The sequence below is a fragment of the Echinops telfairi genome, unplaced genomic scaffold (assembly GCF_000313985.2).
Source record: "Echinops telfairi isolate 266 unplaced genomic scaffold, ASM31398v2 ScPeMD7_7469;HRSCAF=8507_0, whole genome shotgun sequence".
NCBI classification, from domain to species: Eukaryota; Metazoa; Chordata; class Mammalia; order Afrosoricida; family Tenrecidae; genus Echinops; species Echinops telfairi.
In genome coordinates, this window is record NW_022111372.1 from 81,669,304 (window position 1) to 81,694,414 (window position 25,111).

General features: G+C 51.3%; 1 protein-coding gene across 2 annotated transcripts in view; it reads left to right on the forward strand.

Annotated features, from left to right (window-relative positions):
- SPARC (secreted protein acidic and cysteine rich) overlaps positions 1-20,169 on the forward strand; it is a 22,121-nt gene extending 1,952 nt beyond the window's left edge. The window contains exons 2-10 of one of the 2 annotated variants that reach the window (XM_004696734.2): positions 9,169-9,236; positions 10,576-10,638; positions 11,382-11,469; positions 13,193-13,314; positions 15,070-15,190; positions 15,507-15,640; positions 16,152-16,300; positions 18,361-18,509; positions 19,014-20,169. In XM_004696734.2, coding sequence (XP_004696791.1) covers positions 9,180-9,236; positions 10,576-10,638; positions 11,382-11,469; positions 13,193-13,314; positions 15,070-15,190; positions 15,507-15,640; positions 16,152-16,300; positions 18,361-18,509; positions 19,014-19,042 — 912 coding nt within the window. In that variant the 5' untranslated portion in view covers positions 9,169-9,179 and the 3' untranslated portion in view covers positions 19,043-20,169. The remainder of the gene's footprint in view (positions 1-9,168; positions 9,237-10,575; positions 10,639-11,381; positions 11,470-13,192; positions 13,315-15,069; positions 15,191-15,506; positions 15,641-16,151; positions 16,301-18,360; positions 18,510-19,013) is intronic. The other variant, XM_013005944.2, reaches the window with a different exon arrangement.
- The last annotated feature ends 4,942 nt before the right edge of the window (positions 20,170-25,111 follow it).

The window sequence follows — 25,111 nt, forward strand, 5'->3', positions numbered from 1 at the left end:
ACTCAGGGAACATCAGCCTCAGTCTTAGTGTGCCCCCACTCCACTCTGCCCCCAAATACAAGGGCAACAGAAAAGTCTAGGGACTTCTTTTCTGTCCTTCGGACCTGCAACGGGCTGTGCTTAGCCCCCAGACAGAGGGTCTGAGGCCTGGGTTTTAGTTCCAGCTACTGCTAGAAAGTGCCATTCGGTCTTGAACTAATTGCTTCTCTTTTCTGAGCCTCAGTTCCTTGTAGGTTAAAAAGCAATGAAAGCAGCCAGCTGTAAGTGGTTCTATGGATGGGCTGGAATCATGAGGTCCAAACTCACTGCCATGGCTATGTGGGCTCATAGCCACTCCCTGTGGGTGTCCCTGCTCCCCGGAGTAGAATGCCAGCCTTTCTCTCACACCATTGCTGGAGTCTTCAAACTGCTGACCATGCAGCTCCCAGCGATTCACCCTGGGAGGCATTTTGTCAGCTCCCGCAAGGTGCCACAAGCACCTGTTTGGAACAGGTAACTTAGGACACCCAAACCTTTGGTGAAGTCCTTTCCAGCTGATGGATGGGGTAGATCCATCATTTGGAGGTTGTAGTGGATTACATATTGGACTGCAGATGGAAAGGGCAGCAGTGTGGAAACACTAGTCACTTCATGGGAGATCGATGACGCTTTCTACTCCCATAAAGAAACCCGGAAACTCACAGGAGCAGTTCTACCCTGTCCCCCAAGGTCACTGTGAGCCGGCATCGACTTGATGACCGGGAGTTTGATGGAACGTAGATTTCCTCGAAGTGCTGACCAAACCTGCTGCCCTCAGTGGATTCTTACTCTAGCGACCCTATATAGGGTTTCTTGGATCTTAAATCTTTTTTTTTAAAGATCTCCATAATTTATCTATTTTTAATTTTAATTTTTAAAATCATTTTATTGGGGGTGGGGGGGCTCTTACAAATCTTGTAACAATCCATATTCAATAGTGTTAAGCACACTTGTACATGTTTCCATCAACATTTCAAAAATAATTTTTTTCTACTTGGTATCGAGATCTTAAATCTTTCAGGGAACAGACAGCCTCATCTTTTTCCCGAGGAGTAGCTGGTGGATTTGAAGCACTGACCTTAAAGTCAGCAGCACAATGCCTAGCCGACAGTGCCACCAGGATCCTTCCAAAGAGCTGACAGGCAGGCCTATTTAAGGAAATACTATTGCTTAAGTTCAGCTTGACTTAGGGGCCTTCTAGTGCAGCGGTTCTCAACCTGTGGCTCTTGACCCCTTTGGGGGCCAAAGGACCCTTTCACAGGGGTTGCCTGAGACCATCGGAAAACATAACTGTAACAAATGACAGTTATGAAGTACCAGCACAAATAATTTTATGGTTGGGGGGGGTCACCACAACATGCAGAACTGTATTAAAGGGTGATGGCATTAGGAAGGTTGAGTAACCACTGTTCTAGTGCATTTCTCAAGAGTGCCATTCATGCCTGCCAGTGTGGAAAGTGCAATGGCCAAAGGTGCCAACCAAAGGAGGCTCTCACTCCCAGTGGGAATGGCAAGGACAGCCATTCTTTCTGAACCAGTTTCTTCACCTGTTAAATGAAGGCTCTCAGTGAGCTGGACTCACTCCAAGCACGCTTCCAGCTCTGAATTTCTGCAAACCTACTTCCCAGGCGCTACACTAATGGAAGCTACCGCTGGCCTAGGGTTTCCCCCGCTTTCCTTCCCTGCTGTTGACAAAGAAACCGGAGGGGCTTTGGGATCTTAGGTTGCATCACCAAACCCAAGCCCACGGCCATCCAGTCAACTGGAACGCAAAATGACTTGATACAGGGTTCCCGAGACTATACCTCTTTATCGGAACAAACAACTTCATCTTTCTCCCGAGGAGCAACCGGTGGCTTGGACCCCCCAGCCTCGTACTGAGTAGCCGACGAGCCTAGGTTGCATAACAACCCTGCTGAAGTCTTTACCATTGGCCGAGGTCGCCCTCAGCACTGCGAGGGGGGCTTGCTGTTCACAAAGCAGCTTTTCTTGTTGTAAATAAACTATAAATAGGAAAGGATGGTGGAGGAAAGAATGGGGAATTCTGAGGTAAATGGTGGCATGTTTGGCTTTTGAGCTAATTTAGAGAAAACAGGAAAAAAAACAGGGACAGACACAAACCCAAAGGCATACAAAGTATAAACATTGATTTTATCAACAGGTGTCCACCAGCACAGCTAAAAATAGGTGCGTCTCAGCACACCCAGAAAGCCCTCCACATGTGCCTCTCCTCCAGCCAGATCTTGATCTACAGACACAGGCAAATTCCAGTTATACAGCCTGGAGGCAAATGCTGACCTTCAGATACTGGGGCCAACAGATGCCAGGTCCAGTGTCCACACAGCCCACAGAGGTGTGCTGGCTAGGCAAAGCAGATTCACAGTGCAAAGGCAAATTGTAGTCACACACAGATGTGCACCCACTGCTACTGAGTGGTTTCTGATTCACAGTGACCCATAGGACAGAGTAGAACTGCCCCTCTGGGTTTCTGAGCCTTTACATCTTTACTGGAGCAGTCTCACCTAGCTCCCTTGGAGTGGCTTGTGGGTTTGAACCACTGAACTTGCTGTTAGCAGCCCAACGCTTAACCCACAGCACCACCAGGCCTCCTTATCTGGCTAGCAGATGACTGCTTATTTGCTTTCTGCTGACTATCTCCCTACCCTCTGCCTTACAAGGGAAAGGAAAGGTTTTCAGCCTACCCAGGGGGTTAATGAAGCCACCGTTGTCTCTGCAGCACAGGGCCCAGGCCTCCGCTTTCCCTCTCTTCCACAGGCCTATCTGGACTGAGCAGGGCCAAGGCCAGCAAGTGGAGACTGGGCAGAAGTACTTAGACAAGCAGCTCCCCATCCCCCAGCAGGAAATGTCTTAGACAGGAAATTAGTTCTGCCCTAGCCCAGCAAGCCACGTCTGTCGGGAAAATATGGATGGAGACACCTACCGTCTCCAGAGCTGTGTTCTTTTATTTGTGGGCCGCTCGGTCTTAGTTTGTGTTAGAGATGATGGTGTGATTCCAACTGACCAGATTTCTTAAAATGGGTGAACATCTGGACGTTTGGCTCAGATCCTAACTTGTTGGCCTTGAGCGAGTTATTTTCCCTCGCTGAGCCTTAGCGTCTTTATCTGTAGAATAAGAGACACGTGGCAAAGCGTTTTCAAGTGGCTTGCCAACACCGATCCATTTGGTAGTGTCTGCCCGAAGAGCTGTGTTCTGAAGCCACCACCGCCGGGAGGTCTGGGGGAAAAGGTTGTATGGTTGATTAGTAATGTCTGTCACAGGCACAGGAGGGCCAACTAGAGGCATATGTGCCACGTATTTGCTATCGTTGGCATCTCTTTGACCTTCCCAGATGTGACAGCCTGGACGCTTTGGTGTGCTTTCGCATCCCCTCCATTTGTGGTCAGCCTATTCCAGCAGTGGCCCCTAGAGGGAGCCGAGGAGGAGAGCCTGTGCTCCACCCAGAGCCTCGCCTAACTGTGGTGAAACGTGGCATCTTGGATGCCTTCACGGAGCCTCGGTCAGGCGGATCCCAGCTTCAAACTCCAGACCCAACTCTGAGTTGCCCTAGAATCTCCCCATTCCTGTGAGGTCACCCGTGCCTTAAACGTTTCCCTTAGCTTCTTCCTTTTCGACATGAAATATTAAAAGTGGATGCAAGACAGCCAAGTGGTTTGAATGGGAGAGGTGAGACCTTAAACGTAACTCAAGGTCAGAGCTGCAAGCAGCCGTAGGCAGCACCTTTCCAACACATCTCTAAACTGTGTCCTTGGAGAACCTAGGGATCTTCCCAGGGGTCTCCGGTGTGGTGTCAGGCTATGCAGGGCCCCCAGCAAACAGCTCAGCTCTACTTTTAGTTGCCTTTTCTTTGAGCTAAGGTATTGAATACATAATAACACACTCACATGTTTTAACAAATGCACAAGGGCTTTCAGCTCTTTCAAATGTTGGTTTTTTTTAACAGGTTTTATGACAGATGGTTTACATACATAGACAGAGCCTGTGGTTTATGTACATTTGAACACCACTGATCTAAAACAACCTTTACATTGCATAGCAAGGTGAGAGTCAGCTAGCCCCAGGGAGTAGAAGAGAGTTCCCCAGATGAGTGCAGTTGCCCGGGTGTCATGCTGCTAAGATTTGATCTCAGAACTCTTGACTAATGTGTCATGAGGTTACATACCAGCAGGAGCATCAGTGTGGCCATGCCAGTGGGACAGGGGCTCAGCCCACACCTCCTTCCAAATCTGGGCTCCTGCTGGGACTGGCTCATGGGCTCCTTGATTCCCTCTGCACTTGTTTTCCTCTCGTTGGGCTTCTTTACCGGGAGCTCGTGTTTTGAGAAACCTTTGTCTGTGAGCCAAACGGTGGGAGGGAGACACTCGGCTTGCGTCAGCAGCCCAACGAGTGGCCAGCTGGGGCCCAGCCTTGATCCAGTGTCCCCTGGATCGAGAAGGGCGACGCATCTTCTTTGTTTCAGTCCTTTCTCCAAAGGCCTGCGGCCGAAAGCTGAGGTTCCTGCAGTGGGAAAGAGTCTGGGGTCTTTTCTTTGAAGATGCTCTTCCAGACAATTGCTAAGCGGCAGCGTCGGGGTTTGAACCTGTACATTTTGGCTCCAGTGCCCACCCTGTGACTTACCTTTATGCTACACACATGGCCTCTGTAAAAATTTGTAACTGCTCCATTGGATGTGGGAGCCAGTAGCCACATGGGAATAAAATGTTAAATTCGGGTCCTCATATGCACTAGCACATTCCCAGTGCCTGCTCACCTCGTGTGGTGTGGCCTGTCGGTCTCTGTTAGCTCAGACTGCTCTATTGAGCTTCCTGGCTCCGAGTTCTGCCCTTTCTGCTCAAGATGTGAAGTTTGCAATTCAGATTGTGCTTTGCAACCTAAGAATTGATGATCCTGAGACCCACGAACTAAAATTCTCTGGTTCTGTGATTTCCTCCTGGCTCTGATGCACTGAGACTGTTCAGGGCCCTGTGAGAGCCCTAAGGAGCCCCTTCAAGTTCCACAGGAGGTGGGCTGGGGGGCTGGATGTACTTTTCCATGGCCGGAGTCTTTCTAAAAGGAGAGAAGTGACCTTTGCTTCAGGTCCCGCTGGCAGCCAAGGCTGGGTTTTCGGCAGTCTCCAGAGAAAATAAAAGCAGGAGGAAGGGACTGGATGTACGGAACAGGAGGGGGGGAGGGGGGGGGGGGGGCGGGGGTGTCTGCATCTGGGAGCCACCGAGCCAATGGAAATACACCTCCTGCCCCGCTGGCCTGGACTCTTTTCTCCTGCAGCAGCTTGGCCGCTCCACAGCCCAACTGAGTGCCATTCAGGAGCCCCCCTAGGAGATAGTGGCCACCAAGGGAAAGAGCGTGCCATGGTGGAGAGCACCAACATAGATTGACTGGGGCTGCCTGGGTCCTCGCCCTGGTCTGCCACTGACTCCCTGGGGCGGGGCAGCTGTCTTCCCTATCTGAAACTCAGTCTTCCCACCGGTGCCAAAGGGCAGAGCGACACGCTTTGACCTTCACATGGTGTGCTGAATTATGAAAGACTTTGAAAAGAATACATACATGCATCTCCCATATAGCTAGCTGAAGAAACACATCAAGGGGAGATTTAACTTAATACAATTTTGACAGTAGGGTTGGGGGGACCTGCTCATTTATTTAGAACGGGCTTAAATTCCTGTGGATGCGTGAGTCCTGGACTTGATTGCCAAAGACAGTGTGCAGAGCTGATGAGACTGGGGTTCCTGCTGCCCACCACTCTCATCTTGGGCTGGACGGACACCTCTGGTCCCTTCGGCTGGTGGCATGCAGAGAACCTGGGAGAGGGTGTGCGGAGATTATGGCTGAGCATGTAGGCATCATCCCGCACCTCCCCCTCCTTTCCATCAGAATGTCGGGAAGGAACTGTATCCAGGAATGGGGAGCATAGTACCAGCACTCAGCAGAACCCCACATTTGGAAAATACTGCTTGATCATGTTCTGTTCTTAACACACTCTGCCTGCCTTGGCCCCCCCACCGTTCACCCAGACTCTGAGCATAGTCCCTCTTAGGCTCCTTCCTACTTCATGAGAAGGGAGGCACATCAACGTGAATGGCGATGTTGAGAGACTTCTGGCACTTGCATCTTCCCTCTCAATCCCAGCACCGTCGCAAGGAAGGGGGACTAAAATCGCTTTCAGACCTTTCCGTCTGCCCTCTGATGTTAGAAGCTTCCAAACCAAGCCAATTTGAGTCCAACTCCATGCAGCCCACATACTGCACTGTAGGGCTGTCCCCAGGGGGTTTCAGTGGCTCTGATCTTTTGGGAGGAGATCACCTGACCAGTGGACCTCTGGGTAGATTTGAACTGCCAACTTTTTTATTAGTTGCTGAGTGCCTAACTGTTTATGCCACCCAGGGACTCTAAGGAAGTATGTATGTGAAACACTATGAGAGTTAAAGAATCCTTTTCTACATTTTATTTATTTTTAATTTTAACAGGTTTAAGGACATAGAACTCACCTATCATACAATTCAATGGCTTAAACATACTAAAAAGACTCGTGCAATCATCACCACAATCCATTTTAAAATGTGTTCTTCTTTCTTGTCCTCACTAGTATGCCCCCATCTCCCCCCAGCCTCCTCTGCTGTAACCCCAAGAGACTATTAATCCAGTTTCCATTTCTATAGACTTGCCTATCCCGGATCTTACATAGAGAAAAACAGACATGCAAAAAAGACACCAGCAACAATAAGGAAATATGATGTCGAAAAGACAGCAGGAAATGATAAAGACTGGGACACATTTCCATCGTGTCCAAAGGGAGGACAAAGGATAAGTGGTCAGTGCTGACCTCACTCCTCTCTGCCGAGTCCCCTTTCCAGCGCACAGTCGGATAGCAAGGCTAAGAACCGTGGTTCCCTTCTGACTGCATCTCCAAGGGCGGGTGCAGACAGGACTCCTGTGTTGCGGGAAAGAAGTAGAGGGAGACAGTGAGAAGGACGAATGTGAGGCGTGCCAAAGGGGGACTTCTGGTGTCTTTACTCAGGAAAACAGCAAAGACTCAGGAAACGCTGGTCCTCCTGGCGCTCCGACACAGCGTCTGTTGCATTTCCAGTCCCAGCGGGTTGACTCTCCGATGACGTGTCTTCCCTGAGCGGTCACACAGGATGACTTCATTTAGCCGGCAGTCCCACGTTGGCCCATCGACATCAAACCCTCTCAGACAAGTTCTTCATTGATGCTTTCCCTCCTGCTTCGCGCATCCAAAGCCACAAGCTGGGGCTGTTTAGTTTGAGTCTTCCAACTGAAAAAGCAGGCAGGGAGATTTTTCCACCTCTAAACCTGGGGAATAAGTATGTAACTGTGTGAGGAGGAAAAGGGACATTCCAGAAACTGCCTGGAAAGGGATGGCTGGACTCTTCGGGGGGGTTCTCCAGTCAAGGCCTTTATGTTCTGTCTCATTTCATACAGACTACATGGACAAGGGCATGAGCTTTTGAGTCTATTTTAGCGTGTGCACACACACACATACCACCACCCCATGAACGATTATGTAGTCTGCTCTTACTGTGTTCGTTTCTGACACCCAACTACCACACACAATCCAGGTGGCGAGGGCAAGACCGGAGGTGATGGCGTGCACACAGGCGAGCTTGTGTCTGTGCCACCTTAGGGTGTTTTACGGGCCTCAGAAGGACACCTAAGGTCACCGAGTCTTGCCCACTCGAGATGGCTGAAAGGAGAAGGGGGAGGCTTGTTCCGTGTGGCTAGGACATCAGGGCAGACCAGAGATCGAGGGAAGCAAATTTGCAGCAGTTATAAGAGAGGCCATTTTTTGGAAAGTGAAGTCCATTTAGTTAGACAAGGTATCAACTCTTCTCAACTGTAAATACAGTGTGATGGTCTGGTGTTTTGCTATTGAGGCATCAGAGAAGATCCGGCCCCAAGATCCTTTACAGTTCTGAGACTGCTTTATTGGAGTCTAGAGGGCCACCCCCAGGCCAGGTGTCTCAGCAGTGACCAAACCCACCCCTGGGGAGCACATTCGGACTCTGAGCAACCTCTTGGACAGGGATTCTGTGGGTCGGTTTGAACCCCCGACCTTCCAGTTAGCAGCCCAACGCTTAGCCCCCAGTGCCCCCAGGACTCCTGGAGCAGTGACCAGAGTCGGAGGGTTTTCTGAATCTCAGCTGATATTCTTTCGCTGGGAAAGGGAAACAAATGTCCCTCGTTGGTCCAGAGACATGTCCTTTCTGGGTAGAAGGGAGAAAACTGTGGCCGCCCTCAGGTTTCCACTGGCCACACTCCAAGATCACTGTTCTTTGTTTCCGAACGGAGATCTTATTGTCTTCAATCAGCCAGAGGCTTTCTGCTGACGAACTTCTCCCACTGTGGGGGGAGGGGGGAGGGGAGAGAGCTTGGGGTGGAGGGAAACGAGAATCCCAGACCATTGGCACTGGCAGGCCCTTGAAGAGGGTCTGCTTTGGCCTTGCTGAGACTCCACTGACCAGCCCGCCGCCTTCCCTGGATCACCCTCTAAAACCTCCCAGAAGTATGTGGGAAAGGAGATTGGTGTCATTGCCATAGATGGAAAAAATCCGTGTACATCTGCTGTAACTAGAAGGAAACTGTAAACACGAGCCCAAAGGAAACAAAATGGCGTTACAGAATTCCAGCAGGATCTCGTTTCCCTCGTTTACGGGCTTTGGCCTGGCTGTCAGGAGGGAGGCTCAGTAGAGCAGCAGGTCAGGGGACAGGCGGGGGGAGTGAGCTGGACCACTCCGCAGTGAGGATGGGGCCGATGGAGCAGTGGTGGGCAGTGCTTTTCCGTGCTGCGGGGGAAGGGGGGTTGCATCTGATTGGCACAGACCTGGGGGCTCCAAACAAAATCAACCACCATCTCTTTGGAGGTGTGGAGTCAGAGGCCTGTTCCCTTCGTAAACGGGGAGAGGGGGGTGTGAGCGAGGTGCTAAAGACATCTCCGCCCCGCACCATGCAGCGTTGGAAAGGGACTGAGCCGAAGCAGCTTTCTGCCCCTGTGTTAAAGAAGGTTCTCGGGACGGTGCACAAGGACTTCACCTGTCATCCAGAATCCACCGTGGGCAGGACCTCTGCCCGGGGCGGCTCCCATTCACCTCGCTCTCCTCTCTGTGACCCCGCAGGGTTCAGCACCATGAGGGCCTGGATTTTCTTCCTCCTCTGCCTGGCCGGAAGGGCCTTAGCAGCACCGGTGAGTAACGGCCAACATGACATCTTCTTGGTTGTAGCTTTTACCATCAGCTCCTGGACTTCTGACCTTGCCAGCCTTAGATGCGTAGAGGGGACAGGGGCTTCCCGATTTTGAGTTTGTTGCATTGTTTCCTTAAACCCACCCCACCCCCACCCCTTGTCTCAGGAGCTCTGAAGAAGCTGGGATGAGGTCCATCAGGGGGAGGTTCCAGGCGTGAGAGATTCTATGTGCAACGTGAAGACAGACTTCGTAGGAGGAGGGCTCTTCGGCTCTGACTTAGAAAGCTTTTGGTCGTCTGAGATACCTGAGAGACGGGTGGTGGGATGATGGTAGAAGGGAGTCAAGCTGCAGAGAGGGGGATGGATGGATGGATTAGTGTCTGAGTCAGTCAGTGTTTGTGATTGCAAACAGTACACTCAGTCTGAGAAAACACGAGGGGAAGTACCCCAGGATGCGGGTATTGTGGATTCAAGACCCGGGGAGCTGGAATTGGGAGTTCCAGAATCGGGAGGCACTGGAGTGGATTAACTCCAGCCGTTCCATGACTGAAGAGAATGCCCAGCAGGTTAGAACAATACAAGAAGAGCCAGTGTGCTGAGGACCAGGGGAGGGTGGGGAACCTTGATTGACACTTGCTCCGAGAATTGCATACAGGGGTCCTGGAGTGTTATCCAAAGTGGAACCTGGAAGACAGCATTTTCTAGAAGAAGGAGAAAGAAATATAGGGCAGGATTAATGAGCAGCCTTCCTGAAAGGGGTCTGAGTGATGCTTGACTCTGGTAGTCTTGATTAGACCTGTAGGTCTTGGTCCAAAAAAAAAAAAAAAAAGTGGGGTGTGCGTGTGTGTAGTATTAGCATTAATTTTATAAGTAGCCCTTGCTACCCAGGGTCCTCAGATCTATATACTATTGTACCATACCACTTCCACTGTTTGAATAAGAATGGCAATGATAGTAAGACTATCATCATACTTGTGGGGAAGAAAATGTTCAAATTTATAGTGTCATTCCTACTTTGGGTCTTAGGTTTCATATTTGTAAGATGAGGGGAGTAGTACTGGATCAGGGGTGTCCAGGCTTTCTAAGAATTCTATGCAGTGTAAATGGAAACACTCCTTCAAGCTAGCTCTTAGATAAAAGATCTGCTCCACTGTCCCAAAGCCCCGATGTTCAGCTTCTCCTGTGACATCTCCACCCAGGGCAGCTGTGGTCTAACCTCGGCAATCTCCCCACGGCCTGCTCCCCAGGCTCCTCCAGCCCTGGTGTTTGGGGCTAGAGGGACCCCAGAGACAAAGCTGGACTTGGCCCTGACCTCTCTGAATCCCATTTTCTCTTTCCAGCAGCAGGAAGCCCTGCCAGACGAGACAGAGGTGGTGGAGGAAACCTTGGCTGAGGGGGCTGAGGTATGTGTGGGAGGCTTAGATCCCTCATCCTTCCCTGTCCACTCAATTGCCTGGGGCACCCAGATGAATGGGATGAGGCAGCTCTCCCCTTCCCATGGGCACACAAGCACACATGCCAATCCCGTGCATCCTTCACTCCCTGACACTACTTGAGGACTTCCCAAATTGGAGTGCATTCCATAGAATGCTGCGGTGTTCTTTTCTTTTTTAACGTTTTAAGCTGTGGCACAGTTTTTCTTCCATGATCACGGACAGTCGCCTCATGTATGAACCAGATAAAGGAGCCACTTTGGTGCGGCTGTAAGGTGTGGAGGGCTGGTTGGGCCCCCACTTGCCATAATACCCTTGAGGACCCACGAAAGAGAGTGGGTCTGTAAAATGACATCTAAATTCTAGACCCTGTCATTTGTGCTTTCTGACAAGGAGCCTTGGTGGCGCTGCTGGAAAGGCATTGGGCTGCTAACCACAAGGTCAGTGGTTCAAAACCACCAGCTGCTCCCGTGAAGATTTAAAGTCTTCTTGGAAACTCTTCAAAGGGTCACTATGAGTTGGAATTGACTCAGTGGCAAAGAGTTGGGTTTTTGGTGGGTATTCTATGACCTGGCTCAACCCGCCTTTCCCTTTCCTCAGTTGGAACCTGCAGGTCCCCATGAGGTGTTTTTTCTCGGCCCTGTCTAATACCACCTCGTAGGTCCAAGGTAGGGGTAGGACTCATTCCATTCTGTCTTCCCTCTCTATCTTAGGTGCCTGTCGGAGCCAACCCTGTTCAGGTGGAAGTAGGAGAATTTGATGAAGGTGCTGAGGAACCTGAAGAGGAGGTGGTCGCTGAAAGTAGGTCTAATTCCCCTGACTGGGCACATCTAGTCTTGGCCCTCTGCTGCCTAGGCCGAGGGTGTGGGGAGTGGCCTACAGACCAACTCACATGATTTGCTTCCTAAGAAGGTGCACAGTGGGGACCTGAGAAGGCTGTGGAGGGGAAGTGGCTTTGACAAAGGTTGGGAGTCTTCTCTAGCGCTCAGTCCCCGGGTATCTGGGAAAGGTGGAGACCATGCGTGCTATAGAGGTAGGAAGGGACGTTCCCAGCAGGAGAATGCTTCTCTCTCCCGGCTCTTTTCCCAGACTCCAGAGTGGGGTGTCACATTTGCACTGACGTCACCCAGTCATATCTGGTCACTGAGATTCCCAGTGGGCTTTTCCCCAGCCGGGTCCCCACATGGGAGCAGAGCCGAGAGAACCAATAGTTGCACCCTCCTCTGCTTATATGAGGCCCAGAAACCTAGCATAGGTCATGTCATGCCACCCAGGGAGTTAGTGCCACAGGGGGAGAAATAACCCAGGGCCCCCTGCCCACCGTGCTACTCCTTGCAGTTTGGGGGCAAAACGTCCAAGGTTTGAATCTAGGCATGTTCACTCCCCCTGTGAGTGGACACAGGCCGCTCTTTGAGGCCCTCCACCTCAGCTTCCATATCGCTAACAGGACACAGAGTCCCGGGGCGCTATCCATAGTTCATTGGTTGGCTGCTAACTGAAATTTGGGGGTTTGAGTCCACCCAGAGGAACAGCAGAGGAAAGGGCTGGCAGTCTACTTCTGAAACATAGGCTTTTCAAAGACTGATGGAGCAGAGTTCTGCCCCGGACACACTTGGGGTCACCACGAGTCTCAGGAGACTCCAGCACTACTGGTTTGAGCATTGCGATCATGAGGGTGGTAGACCCTCACCCCAGGGTTGCTGGGAAGGTTCTGAGAGGAAGGATATGAGTAGGTTGGTGCAACTTGACCTGGTGCCTGGCTGAGGAAGCAGCCAATAAAGGGTGATTAAAATGCCCAAAGTCGAGCTGCAGGAGGAAAAGGCGAGATCAAGCTCCCATCCCGAGGGGGTCTGGGGGTTCAGAGCGAGCGGAGCACTGAGTCAAGTTCCTTCCCTCGTCCACGCCCACTTCATCCGGTGTTTGCCGGACACAGCTGGACCTATTGTTCAGTGTTCGCCTCAAGGCCCACCGCTCTTCCTTTCTAGCCTCTTGAGTATGTCTCGGTGACTCTCATCCACCCACCCCCAGCACCGATGACAACAGCTAACTTCCTAAAGTGGTTCTAGAAACTCTACTCCAGAATTCAGAGAGGCCTCACTGGGGTTGGTCAGCACCTGGGTGGTGCAGGTGGCGAAGGCTGCTACCTGAGAGATGGCTGGCTTGAGCCCACTTGGAGTTGCCTTTGAATAAAGCCGGGTTCTTTTCAGACATACACGGCCCTGCCATGAATTGGAACTGACTTGATGGCAACTCATTTTGTCTTTCATGGCGGAGGCAACGATAGGGCTTCCGGTGTGTCTGGGTCTCAGACTGCGCCTTTAGTCTCAAAAGGAGGGTCTGATCGGATCACAGACTGAACCTCGAGCCCCTCAGACTGAGCCCCCTGCAGATCACGAGCAAGGACTCCTGGCCATCTAGAGCCCAGGATAGGGACCACAGCCCGGCCCTGTCTGCTCTAAGACCAGTCTTGCCTGGGTTGGGCGGTAGCTCAGGTGTTGCTAACTCGGAGTCCTTGCACCACCAGACCCCTGCCAGAACCACCACTGCAAACACGGCAAGGTGTGTGAGCTGGATGAAAGCAACACCCCCATGTGCGTGTGCCAGGACCCCACCAGCTGCCCCGCCCCCATCGGCGAGTTTGAAAAGGTAAGGGCTGAGGGACAGCGGGTGGGAGATTGGGCTCTTCAACCACAGAGTGTCTGCCCAGAAGACTCGGCTTGGTGGTTCCACAAGGCAGCTCTAACCTCAGATGTCCCGACCGCTCAGCTCTAGTCCCAGCAAGCAAGGTGTGGTGACCCAGAGGCTAGACTCCGTGTTGTGCCAGCCAGCAGCGAGACTTTGGTCAGCGCTGTCAGGTTCCAAGCCCCATGCCCGGCATCAGCCCAGGGGACCTGTTTGCTCTGTGTAGGAGCCGCTTCGTGAAGCTTCAGGCGGACTTCAACCCCGGTCCCTTATCACTTAGGCTAGCTGTGAGATCTTAGCTAAGTTATGGAACCTACCTGGGTCTTGAGCCTTCTCATCTTTAAAGAGGTCTGAAACTCATCCTTATCTCTTGAGACCCTGTGAGGGTTTGGCAGATCATACTGGGTACATAGCAAATATCCAGTAAGGATGACTTCTTTTTCTTCTTTTGTTATCTCTCCAGCCTGTCCACTTTACCTTCAATGGGACTTACCCCACTCATCCATCAAGTAAATACAAGAGGGGGTGGAGGGGGAGAGGCTGGGGGCTTCAAGAACTTAGTGGAGCAGATGTCATCCTTTAATTCCATTTATCCACGAGCGTTTTGCAGCCTCCTCCTACCGACTGATCTCGCAGCCAGGCCAAACATCGTGCTTGTAAGGCTCTGCTCAGGGCAGCACATCCGCTGTCAACGTGACTCCCGCAACCTCCCCACTGCCTTCTCAGCCTCAGGCTCGGCCTGGTACAACATGTCCTTCGGCTCCAAGTTCCAGCAGCAGCATCAACTCTCCCCTCCTCCCCTACTCCCTTCCCAACTCCCTCTCACTCTTCCCCAGTGAGCCCATCGATTCTCCCTCTGCTTTGTATCAACAACACAAAGTCGGTAGTCACACGAAGTTGCAAGATAGTCAACCTAAGCCTCCCCTCCTCCACACAGGCTCCTGCTGTCACCTCCCTCACTGTCTCTGTGCCACCATCCCCAGTCATAGACCCACTCAGACCTGGGGGCCTCGGTGCAAAGTTGGACTCGCAGCTAAGGTTAATGGTTATGGATACCGAATACGCATACACCACTGGGTCCACAGGGGGAGAAAAACCATCTAGGTTTGGAGCAATCTCTGCCCAGGCTCTTTGCGCTCTCCTGCCCAGGAGGGTCAAGAGAGAACCCTTTTTCTGAAGCAGTGAAAACGCCGTAGCAAGTGGGGGGGCATGTCCGAAGGAGCTCCTTAGAGACGCGTCCCCCCCAGTTCTGTCTGGAGGCTGGTCCTGGAGACCCCTCTGCCTAGCACCCACCAGCCTCCCAGACTGATGGAGTGGAAGGAGGTGGTCAGAAGAGACCATACTGTTTATTAAGCTAGTTAGGCACAATGGACCACTTGTTTACCAGCCAAACTCCTAGATGCCAGCCCGTGAGCAGCGCTATGAGCAGGCCTTTTGAAGGGTAGCAGCCTCACGCCTGACAGCTTGTTTCCCCCCCACCGCCTCTCCACTTTCCACCTTTCGCCTGTGTTCCTCGTGTGTGTTCCTCTAGCTCCGCATGGGCTGGATACTGATTGTCCAGGGACCGCAAAGAGTGGGGCTTTGTCCGAACTCCACTCCCTGTGTGACCTCATGCTAATCACCCTCCTTGCTTGGCCCTCCGTGTCCCCATGGGCGAGGACGGTGGCACAGCAAAGGGCTTCAGGAGTGACGAAGGGGTGTCCTGTGCTTGGCCACCAGGTGTGCAGCAATGACAACAAGACCTTCGACTCTTCCTGCCACTTCTTTGCCACAAAGTGCACCCTGGAGGGTACCAAGAAGGGCCACAAGCTGCACCTGGACTACATCGGGCCTTGCAAATGTGAGCCTCCCTTTCCATCCTGCCAGCCTCCCAGCAGGGAGCGTGCTCGCAGCTGGCCCTAATGCTGGCTCCGTGGGGCCTCGAGCAGACATGTTCTATTACAAAGTGAGATGGTTACCTGTCAATCTCTGTGTCCCAGCTGTGGGTTTCTTCAGGGAAAGATTGGGTGCTTGTGGATGTACATGATCAGGGAGGAGTTTTGGAACCTCTAGCTAGTGGGTGGCTAACCACCGGGTCAGCAGATTGTCCAGACGGCAAGCGGGCCCTTGCACAGGGAGGACCAGGGGCTGGGCTGACCACTCTTGTTTCAAACTAGACATCCCCCCCTGCCTGGACTCTGAGTTGACCGAATTCCCCCTGCGCATGCGTGACTGGCTCAAGAACGTCCTGGTCACCTTATATGAACGGGATGAGGACAACAACCTTCTGACCGAGAAGCAGAAACTGCGAGTAAGTGGTCTCTTTCCAGCCCATCCAGGGGGCCGGCCTCGCCCCAAACTGCTCTGCTCTTTGGCCCTGAACTGGTTGAGACCCATAGTTCCTAACACTAGATCCTCTACTATAAGCCCAAAGCCCAAAGAAGTAGGCATTGTTCTGGGGGTTGGGACGTGCATGTCAAAGATCATGAAAATCCCATAAGTCCGGGCTGCGCTTCCTTCTCTTAAACATAGAGTGCCGTGTGACCTGAAACCCACTTGGTGGTGACTAACAACACCACCAGCTCTCTGGAGCACCCTTTGAAAAATTCTAGAGTACACTCCACCCAGAACAACCCATGTCTCATTTTCATAAATGAGATGCTGATGCTAACCTGTGCTGCCTCTTTCTTCCTCATCGTGGGCCTTGGTCTTGGCCGATCACTACTTGCTCTAACCCCCTGCCAGAGGTGGGAGGGGTCCTGACTGGCGTGAGCCCTGGTCTCCCCTGGGCCCTTTGTCACACATGGTCTCTGGGCCCACAGGTGAAGAAGATCCACGAGAATGAGAAGCGTCTGGAGGCAGGAGACCACCCCGTGGAGCTGCTGGCCCGAGACTTCGAGAAGAACTACAACATGTACATCTTCCCAGTGCACTGGCAGTTTGGCCAGCTGGACCAGCACCCCATTGATGGGTAAGGTGTAGGCCCTCAGCCCTCCCCCCACCCCCACCCCAGGCCTCTGCTCCGGCCTGGCCTGGAGTGGGCAGAGTCAGGGGCGGGGTTTGGTTGGTGGAGGAGATATGACCCCCTGCTGAGTCCAGGCTCGTGTCTGCAGTTTATCTGGGGGTTGGGCCAGGGAACAGGCTTCTGGAGAAAGGATGAAGACTTGTTGAGAGAACATGATCAGATGCTCGCTCCTTTGCTAGAAGGGGCGGACATTGAAGTAAAAAAAGTCAAAGTGGAATTCCATCCTCTGCTCTGAGAGGGCTGGGGCCTGGGTGTCTATTGGTTGGAAGGAATGCCTGGCCACTATTGGCAGGGGCTGATATCTGCAGTGCCTGAGCCCCACCCTGAGCCCTTAGGTCCAGCCCAAACACCGACTCTGGAGGCTCTTACACAATTCATGGTCTCGGCCCAGTCCACGTGGGAAGCCCTGGGTTCAAGGGCTCTCACACCTTGTCCAAATGAGTTCGGAGGTGCTGGGTAAGTGCTCTGCAGAATACTCAGGCAGCTGATTAGTGAAGCAACATGTACTGAGAGTCTATAGCATCCCATCATTTAAAAAAAAATGTCATCTGGGAGAGAACATCACACTGCAGCCCTTTACCTGTCCCATTCAGTAACAACACTTTCATTCTTCAGGAGGGTGTGTGACCATGCCCTCCGCCACCAAATTGGTTCCAGGTCACTATCAACGTTCCAAATCATTCTCCCACCACTGACCTGAGCTCAGCGTCCCCTAAACAAAGGCCCCGTGCTATTTAAGGGGCTTGAACATGCCTCAGGACAGACAGGGTCCCTGCCTCCAGGGAGCTCACACTCCATGCGATGATCTGGCCATGGGCACCCGCTTCTCGCAATGGGTTGGCGATATTAAAGCCTCCTGGGAGGTACAGGTGGTGACTTGCTCCATCTGGAAAAACCTGCCCTGTCGTCACCTTCTGGGCTTTTGCTCTGTGTCCCTCTGAGGTGCACAGGGAGAGAAGGGGCAGCCTTCTCTCATGCTTGGGGAGTGAGGTGAGGCAGGGCAGCTCCACTCTGGGGGCTGGACCCATGCTCTTTATCCAGCCCGTGGGCCTGGAGCCTGTCCACCCTGGGGGCTGAGGTCTCCTGAGCTCTTGGGAAGCTGCCCTTCTCCCAGGCTGTCTCCACAGCTGGGATCCCGCTGAGTCAGTCGGGCACACCTGGCACTCAGGCGGGTCAGGGGTGGGGGGTGGGGGGGTTTCCAGAGGCGTCTCTGGGAAAGTGCTTCAGCCCCAGACCAGGGAGTCCGTGCTCTCCTCTTCCGCTCCCAGAGCAGCTGTGTGACCTTGACTGAGCCCTTGGTCCTTCGGGGGTTTTAGTTATCCCAGACGTACAATGAAGAGGAGGGGCGGGGATGGGGGCATGCTTCCAGTTCAAGCAGTATGGGGTTCCTCCCAGGCTGGGGGTGGGGGTGGCTTTGGAGGTTAGGGAGAGAATGGGGTCGTGGTGTTCCCTGGAGCTCCTCAGGGAAGAGCGTTTGGGAAACAGTCCGTCGCGGGGCTCTGGAGAACAAGGTCATGGGGAGAAGGTCCATGCATCCATATAGACAGAAAGTTAAAGGTCCGCGAGAGGAGTGGCCTTTCCTTTGATCTTGGCTGCCAATCCGGGGGCCCTTCCCACGCCCTTTGTGTGTGCACCTTATAGGACGGCCTTTCCTAGACCTTTGCAGCTGTCTTAGGCATGCGTGCTTCACAGCAGGTCTACTGGAAGGGTGAGTGCTGAGGATCCTAACGTTACATCACTCGGCCTCTCGCAACCGATTGCCGAACAGTCAAATACACCAGGAGCCCTTCCCTGTTGAGCCCACCCATGGAACGTGGAACCTGGAAGGGCCCTGAGAAATGATGGCCCGCTCTTTTTACTTGATGAGGGGAAACCGAGGCTCAGAATGGGCCATTGCTGTTCTTTGAGTCCCACAGCGGGCCGGTGAGAGGCAGAGCGAGGGTAGACCCAGGATCCTGGCTTCCCAGCCCACTCCAGCGCCCTCTGCCCCGCTTCCTCCTCTGCAGGTACCTGTCTCACACAGAGCTGGCCCCCCTGCGTGCCCCCCTCATCCCCATGGAGCACTGCACCACCCGCTTCTTTGAGGCCTGTGACCTGGACAACGACAAGTACATCGCCCTGGATGAGTGGGCCGGCTGCTTTGGCATCAAGGAGAGTGAGTGTCGGAGGGCAGAAGGGCTCCGGGCCCCCAAGGTCATTGGTTCATGCTCAGGGCCTCCCAGCCTGGGCCTCCCTCCTGGGGTCTCTCCTCCGTGTGTGCCCTCTCGGTGCCTGTCTGTCCTCTCTGTGTCTCTACTCTGTCTGTGAGTCTGTCCTTTTCTTGGCCTGTCTCTACTCTCTCTGTTGGACTGCTATCTGCTCTCTCTGTCTCTTTCTCTCTCCCTTCTCCCAGCATTAGCGCTCACTTTGGGGAACTGGGAGGCACAGAAAAGGAAATAGGAGGGGTAACTTGGCAGATGGAAAAACAGGCCAGGCCAGAATCCGGGAAACCAAGATTTCTGACACCAATGTCTGGTGGGACCTGGAGCCAGTTGTCTGGCTGCTGGTCCTGGGAGTTGGGGGGTGGGGGTGGGCGGGGGGGGCCCGGGCTCCCGGAGAAGCCCGTTTTCCTGGGTGCCGGGCCTCGTCCTTACCTCTGCTCTCTCCCCTTGATTTGCAGAGGACATCGACAAGGAGCTTGTCATCTAAGTCCACGCCTGCTCCAGCAGCACCCCATTCTCTCTCTTTGACCTCCCTCTTCCTATTTTCCCCCATGTTTAAAATGTTTGGATGGTTTGTGGTTCTGCCTGGGGACAAGGTGCTAATGTAGATTTAAATGACTGTACTAACGGTGCTAAAACAGAAATCATAACCCAAGTCATGACATGTGTAGTGGTCAACGTGCCCATCGAGCCTGTTGCTCACCACACTAACGGCCCCCATCGCTCTCCGGCCTTTTGCAGCATTGCCCATTGTCTGGCTGGCTTCCCAGGGGAAATTTTGATCCGCTCGGCTCTGCCTTACACACATATTGCATCTTCAGAATCTCTCTCTTTCTCAGTATGAAATTAATACTCATCCGATCCGACTTTGCGTTAGTTTTATTGGAAGGTATTGGCGGCCTGGGGGATCTTCCCCATATGGCCCAGAGGTAGGCAAGGAGAAGTACCAGACATGTGATGTAGGCAAGGATGATTCTGGGACTAGAGGGCCAGTGGTGAGGGACTCCCTGCCGAACCCACTAACCAGTCCCTCAGAGAGCAAGGCTTGCTGACCCAGGACAGCAACTGAGAGAAGGACTCTGGGCCGAGGTAGGAACATCATAGCCCTCGGGTCAGCCCAGTTCCTCCCCACTTCCCTTTCGCTGCAGCTTCTTTTCACATTCAGCTTTTGGCTTGGGAGCAAAGCCCGTGGGGGGAGGGGGATGCACCACCACCTCCTGCCAGGCTTCTCTCCCAGCTGCCTTGGGGAAATGGGGTCTAGGAGGCTGTTTCTGCCAGGAAGGCCGAAATCAAGAGCGAGACACAGAAAGTTGTAGAGTAGAAGTGGAGCTGGTGATCTTTTTTTTCCTTCCAAGTTTGGGTGGCTGTCACGAGGGTTTTTTCCCTTTGGTTTCTAGCACGTCCCCCCACCCCACCACCCCCACCACCATTTTTGGCTTCTGTTAATCAAGAGAACCCTTCTAAGTCAATGGAACAGTTGGATCTCGCAGGCTGAGAACTCGTCACCTCCAAGCATTTCATGAAAAAGCTGCTTCTCATTAATCGTGCAAACTCTCGCCATGATGTGAGAGTTTGACAAACCCTTCAAAATAAAAGTAACAACTTAGAACCTGCCTTCCCGAGTGACTCTCCGTGTGTTTTATCGACCCCAGCATCCTCCCTCAGACACAGACACACGTGCACACTCACACTCGTGCATGACTGCAGGGCCAGCCTCGGCCGACGCACAGGGCATCCCTGCACCCACAGCTGGGAGCGGCTCAAGGCGTCGCAGTGGTTCCTTCTGCTGGGCGTGGCGTGCCACGAGGGACCAACTCAGCGGCAGCGAACCGCATCGACGTGGCGCACATCCAGGTCCCTGTGTTCAGGGCAAAGGAAATGTCTGGATTCTCTAAGCACTGGTTCAGCCCGACAGACTTGATCGTGTGACCCGGAGTGTCTTTTTGTTAGTGTACTTCATTATCACAAGCAGCAGAGTACCAGCGGGTTTCTTTCACGCGCCCTTGTATATTTATTCAACAAACACAAAGCAAAACTGGCTTGTGCGGAAGTTGGCAGAGCAGACTAATTTCCCACCTAACAACGGATCCACATTTTTGGACATTAGTGACAGTTCCCTCAGCGTGCCAGCACCCTTCCCACTTCCTGGGTTCCCCATTTCAATGCACCCAGTCTCCCACCCCTTCCTGCCTTCTGAACTTTGTGTTTTGGGAAAATGCTGCCCTTTTGGTCTGCTGTGGTTGATGGCCCGAAGGAACACATTCTTAGCAGGGTGACTATTGACGCCTGCCTGTCATTAGGCTGCACGGTGGAATCTACTCGGGGAGTTGATTTAGTTCCTGGTTTGAATGGTGTCTAAGGATCGCAGTCTTGGGGATCCACAGATAATTTTGATGTGCTTACTCTTTGAGATCTGTAGGCATGGTGGGCAAAGCAGACACGTTTTTAAAAAATGTTGATGGTTTAGAAAGCACACATAATGTATCCAACATTAAATCATCTTACAACCCAGAGAGGAGCCCTGGAGATGCCCCAGGCTCTTCATTGGGCTGCTAAGCTCAGGGCAGCACTGGTTGTTATGCGGAAGAAGAGGAGGCTGTCTCCTCCCGGAAAGATGGACACCTCAGTACCCACCCACTATGAATTAGAACCCACCCAATGGCAGCGAGGGTCGGAGCCTTAGCACCTGAGTGGGAATGAAGCCGTGGCGATTGAAGCCGTGGCGATTGGCTGTGCGCTGGGTGAAAATCCAGAGCTTCCGGCCTGGGAAGGGAAACATCGTGGCACGGAGGTTTCCTTTAGTTTTCGTCATGCAGCAAGGAAAACCGAAAGAGGTATTTCTCAAAACTCAAGCCCAAAACTGAAAAATCCTCTGAAAAGCAGTGCCAAATGGGACGGCAGTGGCTGACATGGGGCAGGGCTGCTCGAGGGGCCTGAGGAGAGCCCCTGTGCACCAGCCACAGGGCGGGTCTGCTCTGTCCTGTAGGGTCACTGAGTTGGGATGGACTCAAAGGCAGTGAGTTTGTGTGTGAGGCTTTGGGTGCTAACAGTCTTGGGCTAAAAGACACTACATCAGTCAAGCTGCTCCCATTTCGTTCTTTTGTTTTTTATGTGACTTAGAGCCCTGAGAACTGAATATTGGGTTTGAAAGAATTCAAGATACTTTGCCCTCAGTAGAAATTACGTCCTACATCACTTTTGACAAAAATCTGCCATGCTTTGATGCCACGTGCTTTGATGCCAGAAATAGTTAAGGATGGGGCTCAGTTTCTGTGGAAGGAATGATTTTGAATAAACTCAAATCCATTGCCACTGAATCCATTCCAACTCCCAATAAGCCTAGATATTCTTGAGACTGAGGATTCCTGAGGCAGTGAACCTACAGAAGCACATGGCTTCAGCTTTCCCCCACAAGAGGCTGGTGCATATGAACTGCCAAGGGATCCTCGATTGAATAAAACCAAAACACAAGCCAACTGCCATTGAGTTGATTCCGACTCGTAGCGACCCTATATGGGGCTTCCGAGCCTGTCAATACTTACAGGAGCCGATAGCCTCTTCATTCTCCTGAAGAGTGGCCAGTCGGTTTGAACCATTGACCTTGCAGTTAGTAGTCCAATGTTTACCTGACAGTGCTACCAGAGAGAAGATTTATACTAGTTTGGCGTTTAGCACATGAATGATTTTCATGTTTATATGGATAAATAATTGTGCTGCATTCCCCAACACAATCTCAGCTTACTTCTTGCCTGTTACTGAACAGAACAAGCCAAACCCACGGCCATCAAGTCAATTCCAGCTCACAGAGGGCCTCGGGACAGAGCAGGACTGACGCGGGGTGCCTGAGACTATGCATGTTTATGCGAGCAGACTCTCATCTTTCTACTGCAGAAACACAAGCAGATACGAACGGCTGAACTTTCAGTTAATTACCCAGCGGATAACCCGCTATGCCACACAAATTCCTCTTGCCAATTAAAAGTGTACAATGTACATGTCTTCCTGCCTTCCCCTTGGAGGTATTTAGATAACCTTGGATACCATAAGCTAATACTAGTTAACAGCAAAAGTAATTTAATTCAGGGGCCTGTGCAATGCTGTTGTTACTGTTAGGTGCCAGTGAACTGGTTCCAATGCGTAGCAACCCTAAGTACAGCAGAATGAAACGAGACCTGGTCCTGCACCATCCTCACACTTGTTCTTTTGTCCAAGCCCACCATGGCAGCCACGGTGTCCATTCATCTCTCCAATGCGCTTCCTCTTTCTCGCGGCGCCTCCACTTTCCCCACCATGATGTCCTTCTCACGGGCCTGATTTCTCCTGACAACGTGTCCAAAGTATGTGAGACCAAGGCTCACCATCCTCGCCTCTAAGGAGCATATTGGCTGAACTTCCTACAAGAGAGACTTGTTTGTTCCCTTGGCAGTACTGGTACCTTCGATGTTCTTTGCCAGCAATGTAACTCAAAAGCCTCGGCTCTTCAGTCTTCCTTATTCAGTGTCCAACATTCACATGCACATGAGGTGATTGAGAATAGCAGGACTTGGGCCAGGCACACCTCACACTTCAAAGTGACAGCCTTGATTTTCCATACTTTACCAAGTTCTTGTACAGAAGCTTTACTCAATGCAAGAAACCTTTTGATCTCCTGACTGCTGCTTCCAAGAAAACTGATTTTGGATCCACACAAGATGAAATCCTTGACAACTTTGATCTCCATTTATCAAGATGTTAACTACTGGTCCCATTAGGAGGGTTTTTGTGTTCTTTACAATAAGTTGTAATCCATTTTGAAGGTAGCAATCATTGATCTTCTTCATCATCAAGTACTTCAAGCCTCCTCCTCACTTTCAGCAAGCTTGGTTTTATTATCTGCAATAAGTCTTCTCCAATCTCGATGCCGCATTTTTCTTCATACAGCTTCTCTGATTATTTGCTCAGGATTATTTGAGAGGATATAACACTGATTCACCTTTCTTGATCTTAAACCATTCCATTGTTTGCCTCTTTCATTCCACAACTGCCTCTTTCTTGATCCATGCACACATTCCTCATGAGCACAATTAAGTGTTTGGGAATTCCCATTTTTTTCCTTAAGGCTATCCAAGGTTTATTCTGATTTACACAGACTAATGCCTTAGTATACTCAATAAACCATGAGTAAACATCTTTCTAGTATTTTCTGTTTTGAGGCAAGATCCATCCAGCAATGATATCCCCGGTCCACCTTCTCTTCTGAATCCAGCCTGAACCTCTGGCAGCTCCCTGTCAATGTACTGCTAGAATTGTTGTTGAATGATCTCCGGCAAAGTCTTAACTTGCATATGGTATCACTGATGTTGGTCTACAATTTGCACTTTCTATTGGACCACCTTTCATTGGAATGGGTAAAAATATGGATTTCTTCCAGTGATTTGGCCAGGTAGCTATCTTCCAAGTTTCTTGGCATAGAGGAATATTTCTAGTGATTCCGCAACTTGTTGAAACATTTCAATGGGTAACCCATCAATTCCTTGATCCTTGTTTTTGGCTGACACCTTCAGTGCAGCTTGAACTTCTTTTGGTACCCTTGACTCTTGATCATATGCTACCTCTCGAAATGGTTGAGTTCAATTTGTTCTTTTTTGTACATTGACTCTGTGTGTTCTTTCCATTGTGTTTTGATATTTCCTGCATGGTTCAGTATTTTGCCTATAAAATCTTTCAGTGTTGCAGCTCAAAGCCTAAATTTTCTCCTGACTTCTTCAGTGTAAGACGTGTTGAATGTGCTCTTACTTTTTGATGTTCTAACGCTAGCTCTTGGCATATTTCATTATTATCTTTCACTTTGTCTTTGTGAGCTGCTCTTTGAAAATTTCTGCTCAGCTCTTTGATTTCAACATTTCTTCCATTTGCTTTAGCTTCTCTATGATTAAGAGCAAGTTTCAGAATCTCTTCCCATATCCACTTTGAGCTTTCTTTTTCTTTTCTGTCTTTTTAATTTACTTCTTTCTCTTTTCGTGTATGATATTCTTGACATCATCCCACAGTTCCTTAGGTCTTCTGTCATTACTGTTCAATGTGTCAAATCTGTTCTTGAGATGTTCTCAAAATTCAGGTGGGATGGACTCATGGTCTTATTTTGGCTCTCATGGACCTGTTCTAATTTTTTTCAGATCCAACCTGAACTTACAGATGGGCAATTCCACAATCAGCTTCTGACCTCGTTTTGATATTGATATTGAGCTTCTCTATCATCTCTTCCCACAGTTGTGGTCAAGTTGATTTCTGTGTACTCCATCTAGAGAAGTCCATGCCTTTTCTGTTGTTGAAAGAAAGGCATTTTCTGATGAAGAGGTGATGATGGTTGGCTCTGTTTTGAGAGGGGAGTTCTCCTCGGTCATAGTTTGAGCGCCTTCTCGCCTGAGTAGCTCATCGTTGGGCTTTATATCTGACGATGTTCAACCGCAACGAATGACCTTTTCAGTGCCTGACATCATTCCTCTGCAACTCAAGGCTTTCAGTGGCTAATTCCTCAGAAGTGGGCAGCCTATTTCTTTCTCGTAGTCTGTTATTA